This window comes from Urocitellus parryii, chromosome 12 (genome assembly GCF_045843805.1).
Source record: "Urocitellus parryii isolate mUroPar1 chromosome 12, mUroPar1.hap1, whole genome shotgun sequence".
Classification (NCBI taxonomy): Eukaryota; Metazoa; Chordata; class Mammalia; order Rodentia; family Sciuridae; genus Urocitellus; species Urocitellus parryii.
Window position 1 is genome coordinate 78,478,679 of NC_135542.1, and position 15,925 is coordinate 78,494,603.

General features: G+C 30.0%; 1 protein-coding gene across 8 annotated transcripts in view; it reads right to left on the reverse strand.

Annotated features, from left to right (window-relative positions):
* Fancl (FA complementation group L) overlaps positions 1 to 15,925 on the reverse strand; it is a 61,882-nt gene that overhangs the window by 14,318 nt on the left and 31,639 nt on the right. For 2 of the 8 annotated variants that reach the window (XM_077791908.1, XM_077791905.1), the window contains exons 6-8: positions 14,980 to 15,076; positions 8,993 to 9,061; positions 5,028 to 5,072 (exon numbers count right to left, since the gene is read on the reverse strand). The exons of 1 other annotated variant lie outside the window; for it this stretch is intronic. In XM_077791908.1, the coding sequence (XP_077648034.1) occupies positions 5,028 to 5,072; positions 8,993 to 9,061; positions 14,980 to 15,076 (211 nt within the window). Of the gene's footprint in view, positions 1 to 5,027; positions 5,080 to 8,984; positions 9,062 to 14,979; positions 15,077 to 15,925 lie in introns of all 8 variants that reach the window. 5 more of the 8 variants (XM_026408791.2, XM_077791909.1, XM_026408792.2 and 2 more) reach the window with 3 other exon arrangements.

Below are 15,925 nucleotides of genomic sequence, written 5' to 3' on the forward strand. Positions count from 1 at the left end.
AACCTGACATCAAAAATCACAAAAAATATGTAAATTCTACAAAATGCAAATTAATCTAGTGATAGAAAGCAGAGGGACCAGGGAAGAGACAGCAGAGACAGAAAGAACGGGAGACAGGGACTACAAAGGGGAAGGACACTTGGGTGTGACAAATGTTTATTTGTCACATGTGGATATATCTGGATTGTACAGATGATTTCATGGGTAAATGTTTGTTAAAACACACAAAAGCGTACACTTGAGTATGTTCAGCTTATTATATGTCAATTATACCTCAATAAAGTTGTTTTTTTAACAAAATTCAGATTTCTGGATGGTAATGGATTTATATAGCTATAGCTCCTTTATAATAGTTTTTTTTTTCCCAACAATTAGGAACTTAAAAACAAATACAGAATAGCAATATTCCTTATAGCAACAATAAAGGAGGTATAACAGTCATAGTTCATACACCATCACTTAAGAGAATGAAATTATATCACTTTTATATATCTATGTCTATAACTTTTAAGTATCTACATAGATATATAAAATATGAATATATTGGAGAAGAAAGGAAGAAAGATATATATGGGAACTAAGATGTTAGCTATTCCCCCATAACTGTTATTAAATTACGTTAAACAAGGAAAGCACTTAAGCAGGAAAGTGTGAACACTGCCAATCTCAAAATGTAACGCTTATTATCTTTAAAAGCATTTTGTTACTTTTATAATACCTGAAGTGAAGCAATAATGTCAGTCACTTAACCAGATCTTAGAATATAATATCTTCATCTTAAGTACTATTATTTCCAGTATTTTAATAATGTTCACATAGTCCCAGAATATGATCTTTTGTGCTCTGATGACACTTAAATTAATAGCATAATTTTCTGGTACTTGCAACAGTTGCTTCCCATTCTGATTTTTTTATACTTCCTTATAACACTTGCAGATAAATCCTCTAATAACCATTTTTATCTTTATCTTTAGGGAATTCAAAAGTTTCAATAGAATAAGGAAATATTAAAGACTAAACTTTTTAAAAAATTTTAATGTTGATTGCAATATTTCTAATCAGATATCTTTAAAGAGGTGATAAATCTTCTAAATACTCAGTTCATTTGATCTTTCTTGCTTGCTTCACTGATGATGTTCTCAACTGTTTTGTATAGATACATCTATAACTGAATGTTTAATCAAATGCTGTTTGTTGTCAAAGCAATCCACAAAGAAATTATCATCTCTTCAATACTTAAGTTATTTAATTGACCACTGATCATTAAAATATTAGCTGTTTTCAATTCATGTGAAGAGGGTATCTGCCTGCAAAGGCAAATGAAACAATCATCTCATGTGAAGCCATCATAGAATGACTGCAGTAATTCTACTTTAAAAAAGAAAAGTCTGTCTAGTGCATGTTGAAAATAGACACTTTCAATTTTGTCCTTAGCTATCCTTGTTTTAAACAAACAAGCCTATTAGTAAAAAATATAAACCAGTCCAGCTTCTCATCCCAGTTAGGTTATATCAAATAAAGGTATAACCTATGCCGCAAAAAAAAAGTTAGCTCTATCTAATTTTTAATCATTCATACTAAAAACAATGAAATAAAGAAATAAATGGCAACAAAAATCTTTACATCAAATAAAGTTAAGTCTAACAGAAAATTAGTGTGTTGCTGACTGCCCATGCTGCTCTCATAGCCAGAGCCAGGGAACTAACCACAAATAGTGACATCATTAAATAAATACTGTCCCATTGCTTCCACAACTAACCAACTCCAATACTCTGGTTTGACTCCCTACATCTATCTGCTAAATTGAATTGGCTTCTAACATTCAACATCTATTTCACTATAAAAATATGATGGAGTTCTTTCCTAGCTGAAAGAACTAATATCTCTTAGTGATATCTAAGAGATATGTGAATTAACACTTTTCCTTAGTGAATTTTTCTGCCTGCAACCTACTAGACTTTATCTTTAAAATGGGCTATGTTTCTAAAAGAATGTTTTAAAACATAAAAATACTCCCATTCACAAGCACATCAACACCCACACATTCCAAATTAACCCTAGGATTAAAAAAAAAAAAACAATAAAAGTACAAATAGACAGCCTATCAATTCACCAGAGTCCCTGACAGGAACAAAACCTGAGGTAGAGAATGTTCATAAACAGTATGTGGGTTGTAAGAAATTAACTTTACTGGATAATTAGCTAAAATAATTTTCTTGTATTCAAAAGCATTTAAAAATATAAAAAATACCATTAAGAAGTCATTTATAAACTGTTTTTTTTTCTTTTATTTGGGACATCTGCTATGTACAAATATTTCACTGATTTACTCCAAAGGTAACATTATTAGTTTATTTAAGTATGAACAATGTTAACCAATAAAATCAAATAATATTTCTCTTAACATCTTTTATCTTTTCTTACACAATATATAGTCATCTGCTACATCCACATACTTGGTGAAATTGGTAGCTATTTTTCATCAATCATCCCCATTTCATTTTGAACATCAGAAAATTCCTTAATGCTGCATATAAATGGAAACACTATCTAAAGTCTTAAAAGTATACATAATTCAATAATAGACCAACTATTTGTTACTATGTATTTACACATATATGTATATACAAATACATAATAATAATACTGCCCCATTGCTTCCACAATTAACCAACTCCAATACTCTGGTTTGGTTCCCTAAATCTATTGTCTATACAAATACATAATATAAATTTGTGTAAACATATATTATTTCTTTTCCACATGAGCTCTATTTTATTAAAAGCTCACCAATGCACACAACTCCTTATATCACTTTGTACATCTCCATATAGCACTTTCCAATTCAACAGGATTTTCACTCATATCTCAGTTTACTCCAACATGCAATCTATGACAAATTATTATTTCCTTCTTTTTATAAAGTTAAATAAACTATATATATAAGGTCATGAACTGGTAAAGACAGAGACAGGATTTCATCCAGAAGTTTAGACTTTGTTATGCTACAGTAGTCCTGCAGAATAAACTATGAAGACTACAATGAACATCTACAGTGAAGACAGATTAACATCAACAGGTAAATCATTTAAACTATAACTTAAGGTAATAGTAAAAGCACCTGACAAACAACCTGTTCAATAAAACTAGTTTCTTGGGATCTCCAAATTCTCATAAGAATTTTACCATTTCATAGAACTATGTCATTCATGTGTTCACAGTCACAGGTCTCAAATCTTCTACAAAGCTTCGACCAACTTCAATAATACTTGAAATAATCTGAAATTATAGTACATATTTTCTTCTTTAATCTAACTTGTAACTGATTGAGATTCAAATTCATATATCTGTTTGACCACTAAAAACATTTACTTAGATCTATCATAGGTATATGGGGTTAAATGAGTTATATACAATTTAGAAAACTCAGTGAATAAAAAAATAAGATAATTCTTAACTTTAGGTATAACAAAACCAGGATGTTGAAGGAAAAATAATTATAATTAACTACATACTGTTTACTTGCATAGCATACATAGTCAGAATGACATAAACATTGAATATTTATATCAAAATTACAATATAATTTTTGATAAAGAACAAGAGATTAAGAAGTATTCTTGTGTACATAGAGTGGCGACAGAGAGAGAGAGAGCAGCCAATTCATTATTCACAGTGGGAAATTGATATACAATGCCTGAAACAAACAAAAGTTAGCATGAATATAAGAGAATGTAATAGCAAATTATAATACTGCTATAGTTTGGATCTCAAATATCTCCCAAAGGTCCATGTATTAAAGGCTTGATCCCCAAAGTGGTGTTACTGTGAAGTAATAGAAACCTTTAAGATATTTTAGGCATGAAGATCTGCTCTTAGAGGGGATAATGGGACTCCAGTCCCTTGCTCTTTCTGTTTTGCATCTGGCCATGAGGTTAATGATTTTACTACACCATTGACTCCTTCCAAGACACTGTCCCACCCCCGGGCCTAACCCAAGTGAGTCTAAGGATTATCTGGAATAATACATGTACAATATTATCAATAATATTTTGAAAATGAAATTTGCTAAATAATAAAACAGAGTTTTTGAAACTATTATACAGTAAGATTCCAATTTGAAATAAGGTATAAAAGGTGATTTTTTGTTTTCTTAATTTTGACTGCTACCATTTTCCCTCTTTTTTCCTTCTCTTTTAGAATTAATGCAGAGTATTTTTAAAATACATAAGTTATTGAAAAAGGAAAAAAAAGAAAGGCAGTTAATTATAGACTGAGTCTAATAGAACCCATTATTGCTTCTCTCATACTTTTTCTATCATATCACATAATCACAATAATGAACTTTTCTTCTTTTGATCCTTTTTATCCACACCACTGTGGCAACAACAATTAAGATTGCCAAGAAAGCAAAAGCATATGTAATTAACCAATTTAGGAATGAACAAAAATTCAGTACTATGAGTTCTCTGACAGAGAAAGTAAAAACAAACAAACAAAAAAACAAGAATTAAAATCTTGTTGTTCAAAAGAACTTACACAGGTTACTTACAGTGAATAATTAAGTTTTGTTTGTCTGTACCCCTGATATTGGATTTGTTATTAACCAAATTTAATTTTCTCAACATATCTGTGAGAGAGAAAAAAAGATTCACATACATATGAACTGAGGCAAAGGACAGTCATGTGACTTGTTTGAAATTATACAATTAAGTCAATGGCTGAACTGTAAACAGAACCAAGCATACCCAACTGCTAGTGTGCTGCTCTAACTAATGGATCATGCTCCCTGCTATGTAATAGGACTGTTTCCTTTAATTACAAATTCTTCATTCACCATCAGATTATCAGCCAGAGGCTTTATCATTAGTTTTGCTCTTCTTCATTCATGGCACCATTCCAAGAATATCAGATTTCCATGATAAAAAAATATAAATACCACTGCTTATTGCATTAACCAGATCTGAAAATCCCAACTGCCTGTGGCAAGGATATTCCACTATATCTGTACCTAATAGCATATTTACAGGTAGAACTGCAATTTTAGCAGCCATTTTTGCTTGATCAATGATCTGGACAAAATGGATTTCATTTTTATTTAATCACATTATCAGTGCATTTATAATTTGACATTAGCACATTCTATAATCTCATTAGTCAACACTATTAACATATATGACCTGAATGTAAAAATTCTAAAAGTAGCAGATTTTTAAGGATATATACCTTAGGGGACATGTGATGTTAGGAAGTAGATGAAGATAAAAACCATGAGATGTTCTTACATTCTGTGCTAAAATCTATAAAAGAGAATTTACTGGGTAAACAAATAAAATAAATATCTTTAAAGAGGTATCTAGACACTTGTCTTTGAGAAGCACTTTGTGTTTCTTTGGCACATATCACAGTAGCAATAGTAGCAGCAGCCTTGCCCTTGGTGCTGATTTCTTACTACTCTAAATGTCTCCTCTGAGCCAGAATACACTGGCTGTTGCTGATCATGCTGTGAGACACCTGCACTGGCTACTAGGCTTGTCATGACGCACAAAACCCTACCATCTTCAGCTTGACATTGTGCAAGTTATAATTATTCATCCAAATGAATATGTCAGAGCAGCAGCAGCAGACCTCTCATCAGAGCAAAAGAAAAATACATCAAAACATTATCAACTCAGCAGGAAGACAGGGACCATAAGGAAAATTACCCATTTTTAATATGGATGCCACAAAGCCATGTCTATTATATTACAAAAAGAAAAGAAAATAAAGATCTTCCAAGTGTAAAGTCCAGAAACACTGAATCCAAAGAGAAAATGTACAAAAGCAGACAATGATTTTTAAAATCAATTATCTGAAGCCTATTTACAGTCTCATAAATATAACTTTACTATTAGATTACAATGGTAACATTTATGCTACATAAAAACCACAACTGTTTAAAAATGGTTTAAATACCCACAAGAATTGTTTTCTGGTGAGTCAGTAAGCAAGGATAACACATAAGCAAAGTCATCTCATACTGCTTCTTACATTTAAATATATTTAACTAATATTGCCAATCTCATCATACTAAAAGACTCAGAGTTCATACTGCTAATACCATTACCAAAATCCTTATGATGTTTAGCTAGGCTCTTATTGATAAATATTTTTAAACATTCAAAATTTTAATATTATATGTAAAAGAAAAACTAAAATTACTCCCATACCTGCACAAATGAAGAAGATATTTCTAAATTGTATATAAATATATAATATATGCAAAGATAATTTCAGATTGCTACCTCATCTTTAAAAGTTAACAGTGAAAACTGTTAACTTTTAGAACAAATTATACATAGGAGTTTACCTTTTCAAAAAAAAAGATATGATTGATATGATTTTCTTGAGACAGAAAAGGCAGAAAACACAAGGATAAGACTGGTACATTTGATCACAATGAACGTGTGAAATTCTGTATGATAAAATATATCATATACAAAGTTAAAAGATATGCCATAGGGAGAATATATTTACATTCCACATAACCAACAAAGCATTGGGATTCAAAATAAATTAAGAATGCTCAGAATAAAAAAAAAAACTCAAGCAAAGACTATGAACATAATAATAATGATTATCAATTCTTGATAAAGAATTAAAGTCAGATTAACTAAGATCATAATAACACTTGGAAAAGATTTGGGAAAGTAAGATTACTATACATAGCTGAATAGCAGTAATCTCAGCAGTATATTCCCTACAATTCAGCATTTTCACTTATAGGAATAATCCATAAAAAAGTCTAACATATATGTACCAGGAAACATGTAAAAGTTTTCATTGTGGACTGCTAGTAAGAAACTGTGAATAACCTTATCAACAGGGCAATGGCTAAATTAACTGGTTGATGGACATAATGGAATGACATACAGCATTTTAAGATAAAAATGTATTAGGCACACAAAAATCATGGATAAGTCACTGAAACAATATTGTATAAAAAAATCAAACTACAAATACAGTTTTTAAATGTAGTAAAAAGTCTGTAAGGATAGCATACACATCAATTCAATTCCAGAGAAAAGAGATGACTCGTTAGCAGAAAAGCAAATAGGAAAGAAAGGACTGAAAAGGTAATGGGGTCTGTGCTGTTCCCAGAACTTTTTATTTATCAAAGAGAGGGGTGGGGGGAACTAGAGATATATCTGAAGCAAGTGTGAAAAACATTAATACCTGTGAAATTTAAATTATGGATAAAAAAAACACTGTAATTTTATCTGTATTTTGCTAACAATATCAGTGTATTTATAACTTCAGAAAAAAATGTATGATATTCCAGTTACTAATCAATTTTGTTTCCTTAGCACAACTGCAAAAAGAACTAATAACTATTAAATCAATACCTTGAGTATAAATTATTATTACAGGCACCCCAAACTTATATATACAAGGCCCTGAACCAGTATTAAGTAAGGATACAAAATCTAAAAGAAACTGCCCTCAAAGATATTCCAATCTAGCAGTCACAAACTAACTTTGATTTGATACAAACTTTTCCATAAAGTTTGTACAGTTATCTGCATTTTAAAACAACACTAAAAAACTCATCAAAACTATGTTCTTCAAATTTGGAACTGTGATAAACATTAATTTGTGATTTAAAGATAATATCTGGAAAGAGTAATAAAATCTAGATATAATATTTTCTCATGATCTCACTGTCTTAAAACAGAAAGATAAAGCTTTCAGAACCAAATAGAAAACATGTATTTCAAAGTTATACAATCATGTATACATGATTCAATTTTGGAAAAAAATTTTAATAAATTATAACATACATCAAATACCCAAAGTAAATCAAAGGCTTCTTCCTCTCCTTTATTTTGCTGTTTCTCAATTTCCCCTGAGAGAAATAGGACTTATTTTTAAAGAAAAAAATGAGAACAGTAATTTTTTTGACAAATGTGTGTAATTAAAGTGATATTTGGACACTTGTAAGACTATTTAAAACCTGTTAAATGTTGTTTAAACTTTAAAAACTTTTTAAAACTAATTTCACTTATAATTACTTTTATGTATGTATAGTTTAAAATATATGTATCAACTTTTACTTGAACCTAACCAAATTTTGCTAACCAAAAAAATGGGTAGCTTCCATTCACAGAAAATTCATAAAATATCACTCTTCATTTTCTCTTTGCCTAAGAATAGAAACATTTTCTCCTTTTTGCTATCAACTATCACAATTCACTTGGTGAGATAAGGCCAATGTCTATTAGACTATCCTGCGAACTTTAATAACCATATTCTGCCACTTATTTAAAAATCACACATGAAATTCTGTGAGTGTACTATTAATAATCCAAAGCACCTTGTGACTACATGTACATTTTACAACACACTTCTAAAACATCAGCTTGTTAGATATAACCAATGTACTGAGAAACTAAATTAACAGAAGCAGGAGAATCTTCTATTATCTTTATTTCAGTATGAATATATGAAAACATACAAAAAAGAAAATACATAATCTAAGTTCAAGGATAAACCAAGTCAAACATTTTAAAACCATGAAAACTGAGTACAAATATCAGGGTTTTTATTTTTACTTTCCTATGATAAAGATTCTGATATAATATCATCAACGTTAAAAATTGTAGCAATATAAAAACTTCCATTCACTTTTACACTTACTGCGTATTGTTTTCTACATGGTTGTTTAGGATTTAAACTAAAAAACAAAATGGATGTCAAGAGGGCTTCTGCATGTTCACTGAAAAATGAAACTTATAGATCTAGAAGGTGAATAATGTGTGTGAGTGTGTGCAGAGAAAGAAGGAAATAATGGACATTAACTATTAGAAAATATAACTAAAGCGTTGTATAAGGCTTGTTTATAAAAGAATGCTCTAAGAAAACTGGAAAATAAATCACTTTAAAACCTATAATGGCTTCTTGACTTAAAAAAAATAATAGTTTTTAATTACTTAAAATAAATTTAAGAATTTACCTGTGGTGTCCAGGAAATAGAAAATGGAACAGGAAAATCCACAAAACAATCTGGTGATTCTGCGGGATACTACGAAAAAGAATAAACTTTGGTCATTTCTGATTTTCTGTGACAATTTCACTCGAGGTATTTTGGAAAAAATTGAATAAACTAGGAAAAATATAACTGCAAATGCACTAAATATAAATATTTTTATTCTACTATTACAGTGATATGGAGAGTTCATTAACAGTCAACATATGTTCATGAGGTACAAAGTTTGGTGATTTAGTGTGCCACAACAGTCAATGTTAAGCAAAGAAAAATGAACTAAGTTAGTGTCAGGATAGCTGCTAATGTTATGATCTGAGAGTGAGTCACACTGAATCTCATTTTATCTTTAAAATACAGAATCAAAATAGTTGATATTTAATTCCTTCCAGTCTAAAATTTAAACTCAAATAGCTTCAGTAACATTTAAATAGTCAATGTGATAAAAGAACCAAGATATGCATAAGAATGACTACATAACTATCAATTTAAAAAAATGATTTTTCTGGGCTGGAGTTGTAGCTCAGTGATAGAGCAATTGCCTCACAAGTGTGAGGCACTAGGTTCGATCCCAGCACCACATAAAAACAAATAAAGGCACTGAGTCCATATACAACTAAAAGAAAATTTTTTTTAAAAAATGAATTTTCCATATGAAAACAAGTATTTTTAGCAAGTAGATAAAAATCAGGTTTCTAAGTTGACAAAGACAAAAGATATTTTTTCTTAAAATTAATTTTTTATTAGAAAATCAGAGGATTATAATAAAATTCTATTCTGAAATCTTCAAAGTCACATAATTAAAAGCACTCATTTCTTTCCATTAAAATACTAAATTTACTAAAAGAAAATTCGTTTTAGGGAAACTTTCATTTAACAAACTTAGTTAATTCAGACCTTTATGTTTTTCAGTATCTTATTATTCAGTATTTCACTGGAAAAGCCAAAGGGGATAAAAAAAATCATCACTATAATATTTAACAAACACCAGCACAAAGCAGATGCTTTCAAAAATTAACATTTTGATATAATGATCAGTTGGCTAAAAATAAACAGTATCTGCTGCGAATACCCTTGTAATCTCAGCAGAGGTTGAGACAGGAGATCTCAAGTTCAAAGTCAGCCACAACAACTTATGAAAGGACCTAGGAAACTCAGCAATACCCTGTCTCAAAATAAAAAATAAACAGGGATGGGGATGTGGCTCAATGGTTAAGCACCCCTTAACCTTAAGTAGTATACTATCTGGTTATATAAAACTAATAATACAGAGACACATAGAAAACCACATAAAAATATTACAGTGCTTAAATTCTGTAAAATGAAAAATGATCAGGCTGAGATAAGGAAGTCTATTTCAAACAATTCAAAATATCACAAGGTGATATTATTATATCAGAACACAATTGCTATAATCACTGGAAAAACAATGTGTTCACTACATTAAAAAGTCATGAATATCTCAAAGTAAATGCAGGTAGGGACCTCAGTTCTCTCTGGTTCCACCTTTATTAACTACCTAATATGACCTTGGAAGAGTTATTTAATTTCAATGACTGTTTCACAAGTAAAACTGATAAAACTCAACAGTATTACAAAATCTCATTTCCCTCTAAAATGTGATGATTCTTTTTTTAAAAATTATGCACACTTAAAATCTCCTTGGGTCAAAATAGAAAGTTTAGTTCACTTTCGGGTTGCTCCAATTCTTTCCCAGAGATGCTAATAATGAACAAGATCAACTCTCTAACATAAATAAATTGTAAATATACAATAAGAAGTTAATGAAATGTTTACTATATTCTAAGTAAATATATCAAGTAAAATATCTGTGGCCTTTGAAGTTATTGAGTACATACATTCATAGCTCATTATGCTAAAAGAGAATAAAATCCTACATTCAAGTGAGACTCAGTACAATAAATGGTACAAATGCACAGATATGGAAAAAGATCCACAAAGAGTTAAACAAAAAAGCAGGTTATAATAAATATTATCCCAAATATAATAATGACTATTGTGTCATCTGTGAAAGGATAACATCTTTCAAATATATTTTATATTATACTTATGCAAAGATAATAACATGTATATAATAAATCATACTAATCTATATGGGGGTGGCTTTAATACATATCTATTAAAGTTGAATACAGGTATATTTTATATGTTAATTGTATTCACAAATTAAGAGTGATTTTATTTACATAATAAACTTTACATAATTACATAAAACTCAAAAAGAGCAAATTTATGTGCATTTGGGGATTTATTATGAATTATTAAAATAGGAAATAACATCCTAGATATTCATTTTCAAAATAGTCTGAACTACAGTAGTACTAAGTACAGTGTAGTATATATAATGTCACAAATCAGCTTGTCCAAAATTAAGACAGTTTTTAAGAGATAAGTTATATAGATATATATAAAACCACCAGAAACTGTCAAAACTTTCCATTTTACAAGTTTGAAAACAAATGCTCCATAACAATAAATTTTAATTAAAGAATTAGTATTTAATTATTTTTAAGTAAAAATATGGGAGAAAGAAGGGAGATATGAGAAAGTAAAAGAGGGGAGACATGATCAAAGCACACTATATGCATGTATGGAAATGTCACAGTAGAACCATTCATTTGTACAATTAATGTGTGTTAATTAAAAAAAGCTCTTCAAATCTCCCTTGAAGCAATCCAAATCAGTAATTACAAAAAATTATTCCACAATATTAAATACATATAATATGCACTTATAGTCATGATATTTTTTATAGACTCTGTAATATATTATTCTAAGAAAAATCTTAACCAAATCTGTTCTGTTCAGACCATCTAAAAAACAAGGCTACCCCCTGCAAGTGAAACCATACATATTGCAACAAAGACAAAATGCCCAGCTTCTGATACACATCTGTGATTTTTTCCCCCCAAGTAGTTCTGATCTTGGCAGAAGCTGAGAAAGCTCTAAGATACATTTTTTGTACAGAATAGATAATCCCATCCCATAATACAGGATGCACTATAAGTACTACATAAATATATCTAAAAACAAAAAAAAATCCTTATTTTACACCTTTTTGATTTACATATTTATTTTTAAGACGAACTGTCTAGTTCAAATTAGTGTTCTTTGTGGGTTTTTGGAGATGAGCAGTGACTAAATCACAAGAGAATGTGTTCAAGAAAAAATATATATTTTAAATACATATTATACATCAAATCAAAAAAATAAAGGTTGTGTATTCAGAAAAATAATCCTGCTTTAAGGTTTGTTTTTTTAAAAAGTTTTTAAAAATTGATTTTAAAAATCTTAGTTTAAAACTTAGATTTTATGAAAACTTTGTCACGTATTCTGAACAAATAGTTTTAGCTATTCCTGTTTTTTAACTGTCAATCCCAGTTCCAAATAGTCCTCAAAAAACAGAAATTACCACATATAAAAGATAACTTTGGGGGCTGGGGTTGTGGCTCAGTGGTAGAGCACTGGCTTCGCATGTGTGAGGCACTGGGTTCGATCCTCAGCACTACATAAAATTAAAATGAAGGTATCGGGTCCAACTACAACTAAAAATTTTTAAAAATAAAATTAAAAAAGATAACTTCGGCCTCTATAATGCTCAACTAAACAGGCAAATAATGAATCTAACAAATCACCACAATATAAGATTGTCATCCTAACTTTTTTTAATAAACACTTTTTTCCCTAATATCTTCCTAGCTCAAAGTTTTCTCTTCTTTCTTGCTAGTAGAGCTTCATAACTATAAATGTTGCAAAACTAATCAAAACCACAACTAGAAATCATTTCACATCAACCAGGAAGGCTAAAATAAAAAGATATCCTTAACCAGTGTTAGTGAGGGCATGGAATAATTGGAGTCCCTGAATATGTCTGATGGAACTGTAAACTGGTGCATCTATTATATGAAAGATTTTATAAGTCCTCCAAAATGTTAAAAAATAGTCATCATATGACCCAGCAATTTCACTCCTAAGTATATAACCAAGAGAAATGAAAAACCTGTGCATACACCAAAACCTGTGCACAAATGTTCACAGAAACACTCTTCATAATAACCAAAATATGGGAACAAATGTTGCAACAAAAGATGAATGGGGAAATGAAATGTGGTGTATCTATAAGGTGAATATTATTCGGCAACTAAAAAGGAATGAAGCACTGTTACATATATGAACCTTAAAGACATTACTCCAAGAAAAAGGAGTAAAAGACTGTATACACAATTCCATTTATATGAAATGTCTGGAATAAGCAAATAAATAGGACCAAAAAGTATATTAGTGGTGTCCAAGAGCTGGGGAAGGGTTAATGAGAGTCTGTTTATGAATGTGAAACTCTTTCCTGGAATGATGGATATGTTCTAAAATTAAGTAAGGAAAATTTTTTCACTGTTAATATACTAAAAACTTAAAACTAATAAAATGTACATTTGTTAAAAAGAAAAAAAATGTTGCAAACTGACACTGGAAAATATTTCCTGGAAAATGTTAAAAGAATCACCTAATATACCTTAAAAAGATATAAGAAAAAGCAGACAAAATGGACCATATAAGTGTTCTCAACATAGATTAATATTTTTATCACACAGAACCCCATTAATATGTACAATTAATACATTAATAAAAAGTAAATAAGGACAATCATAAAACCTTCAAAGCGTAAAAGGCAGTGTATATTTAAGGCATTACCTTCTTAGTAAGTATAAGAGTTTATAAAAATGAAGACAGGATATACTTAAAATCTTTAATTTTGGTCTTCATAGCAATAAGGGAACTTTTTATCAATGTACAAAATAAAAACAAAGTATTTTGCAGAAAATGACAGAACCCTTGCCACTAGCAGTATGTGATCTTTTAAAAGGATAAAGGCAGATCTTAAAGCATACGTTTAAAAACTTAAAAGGAAAAAAAATTATTTTTATTTTAATGAAAATAACTATCTAATTTCTTTTACAAATAAGGTTTCTATCCCACTAATTTTGTTTGACACTTATATGGGTCTCAAAATTATATCTAAGCATTCTGTGTGTGAGAGGAAGAGAGAATGAGTCATTTCTCAAACTGTCTGATGCAGCACCACTATAAGATATCAACTTTTCTGTGTCATCCAGTACAGCTTTATATATTAATTTTCTCTTGTGGAAAGCTTAAATGCCAGACACATTTTTTAAAAAGGACAAACACAATTGATCTTTTCATCACTACAATCTTCCAAAATAGAATTGATTGATGACTACTGGGAACAATAAAAAAAAGGTTGGATGTCCTGGTTTTCTTTAAATTCTAATGTTTTCCCAGTGATTACCAAGTAAATGATTAATATACTGATCTTGCTTATGCTACTTATTTCCTAAGATTCACAATCTAGGACTAAAAATAAAGACAAAAATGGAAAGATGTTTTGTGTCAATAAATTAGTGAATAGTTACAGATCACTAGCCTATAAGGACTCTACAAACGCATAACCTTTGAAAATTCTTAATATACAAATGCCAAAAAGCTTTGGCCAAAGGAAATAAACAAACAATAAGAAATATGTATATAGGTATGTCTGCATTGGGGGTTGGGACAAGTCAGTGACAAGAACTACAAAAGTAATTCATAAGAATTGAGAGCAAAAGGCATTTCCAGAACTTTACTAGAGAACATGTAAGAATCCAGTCTTTGTAGGATGCTACAAAAATAACACCACGGTACTTAGAGGCTACTGAATCTTATTTGTAATATTTCTGTATTATTAAGTCTATTATTTGATCAAATTTAAACTAAAATTTTGACATGAAATTATATCTAGGCTTTTGGAAACCTGGTGAATAAATTCTCTGATGCTTTCTCAAATCCACTTTTTAAAGCATTATTTATGTGCATTAAAAATATTCAGAGTCTATTTCTCAAAGTATTTCCTGACCACAGTAACAATTAAACAAGGCACATACCTTTGCTTTCAACTTGACAGTGATTAGATGTTCTCTACCAGAAGCATCTTCTGCTTTTAACTTGATGGTACTGAAGCAACTATCCACAGATACTAGTCTGGTAAGGAGAAAAAAGTAAAAATAATCAGACTGGGGTAAGCTCTGGAGGGGGGTGGAGATTGTAAGACTGAAATGAAAATATTTGTTATGTTACTATTAATCAATTATAAAAATTAATCCGAGGAATTTCTGTATACCAACCCTTTCTGCTGCTATAGATTTACTGCCGTTAATACACCAGCCTAGTGCTTAATGCAGTCATAGATCTCCAGATTATTTACAATGTGTGTCAAGGCTCATGCTGTGGTCAGTGAGCACTATGTTTCGGTTTTCCATCACTGGAACCTTTAGCACACACAGCATGTTTCTGTCAGCCTCTACTTATGTACACATTTAACTTCCTGTCAAACTCTTTGATCCATTTCTGTAGTTTCATACAGCATGAGACATTTATGCTTCTTTTATTTGTTTTTCTCCTCAATGAACCTCTCTTTTATTATCAATTATTTTACTGTACAAAAATCTGGCTGATATTAGTTCATATACTCAAATTGATCCTCTAAGGAAAATGCTATATAAGCACATATACAACCTGGTCTCCTAACAGTAAATTTTCTTCTTGTACGATATATAGCTTCTGACACTTAACCTAGGCATGTATTCAAGATGACTAATATTTTAAACATATTACACAATCACAATTGTTTTTGCTTTAAGTTGCTCTAAATGCATCAATTTTCCACAATGGAAACCAATATCTTTTGAAATATATCATTCTGTAAAAATATGGTCCCTTGAGTAGCATAAGCTACTGCCAAAATGGTTCAAATTTAGCAGTATATTTACTAGTGAACAGGGCATGTGGATATTTTTTGACATTTTTACAATACTATTCTCTTGTAGAGAT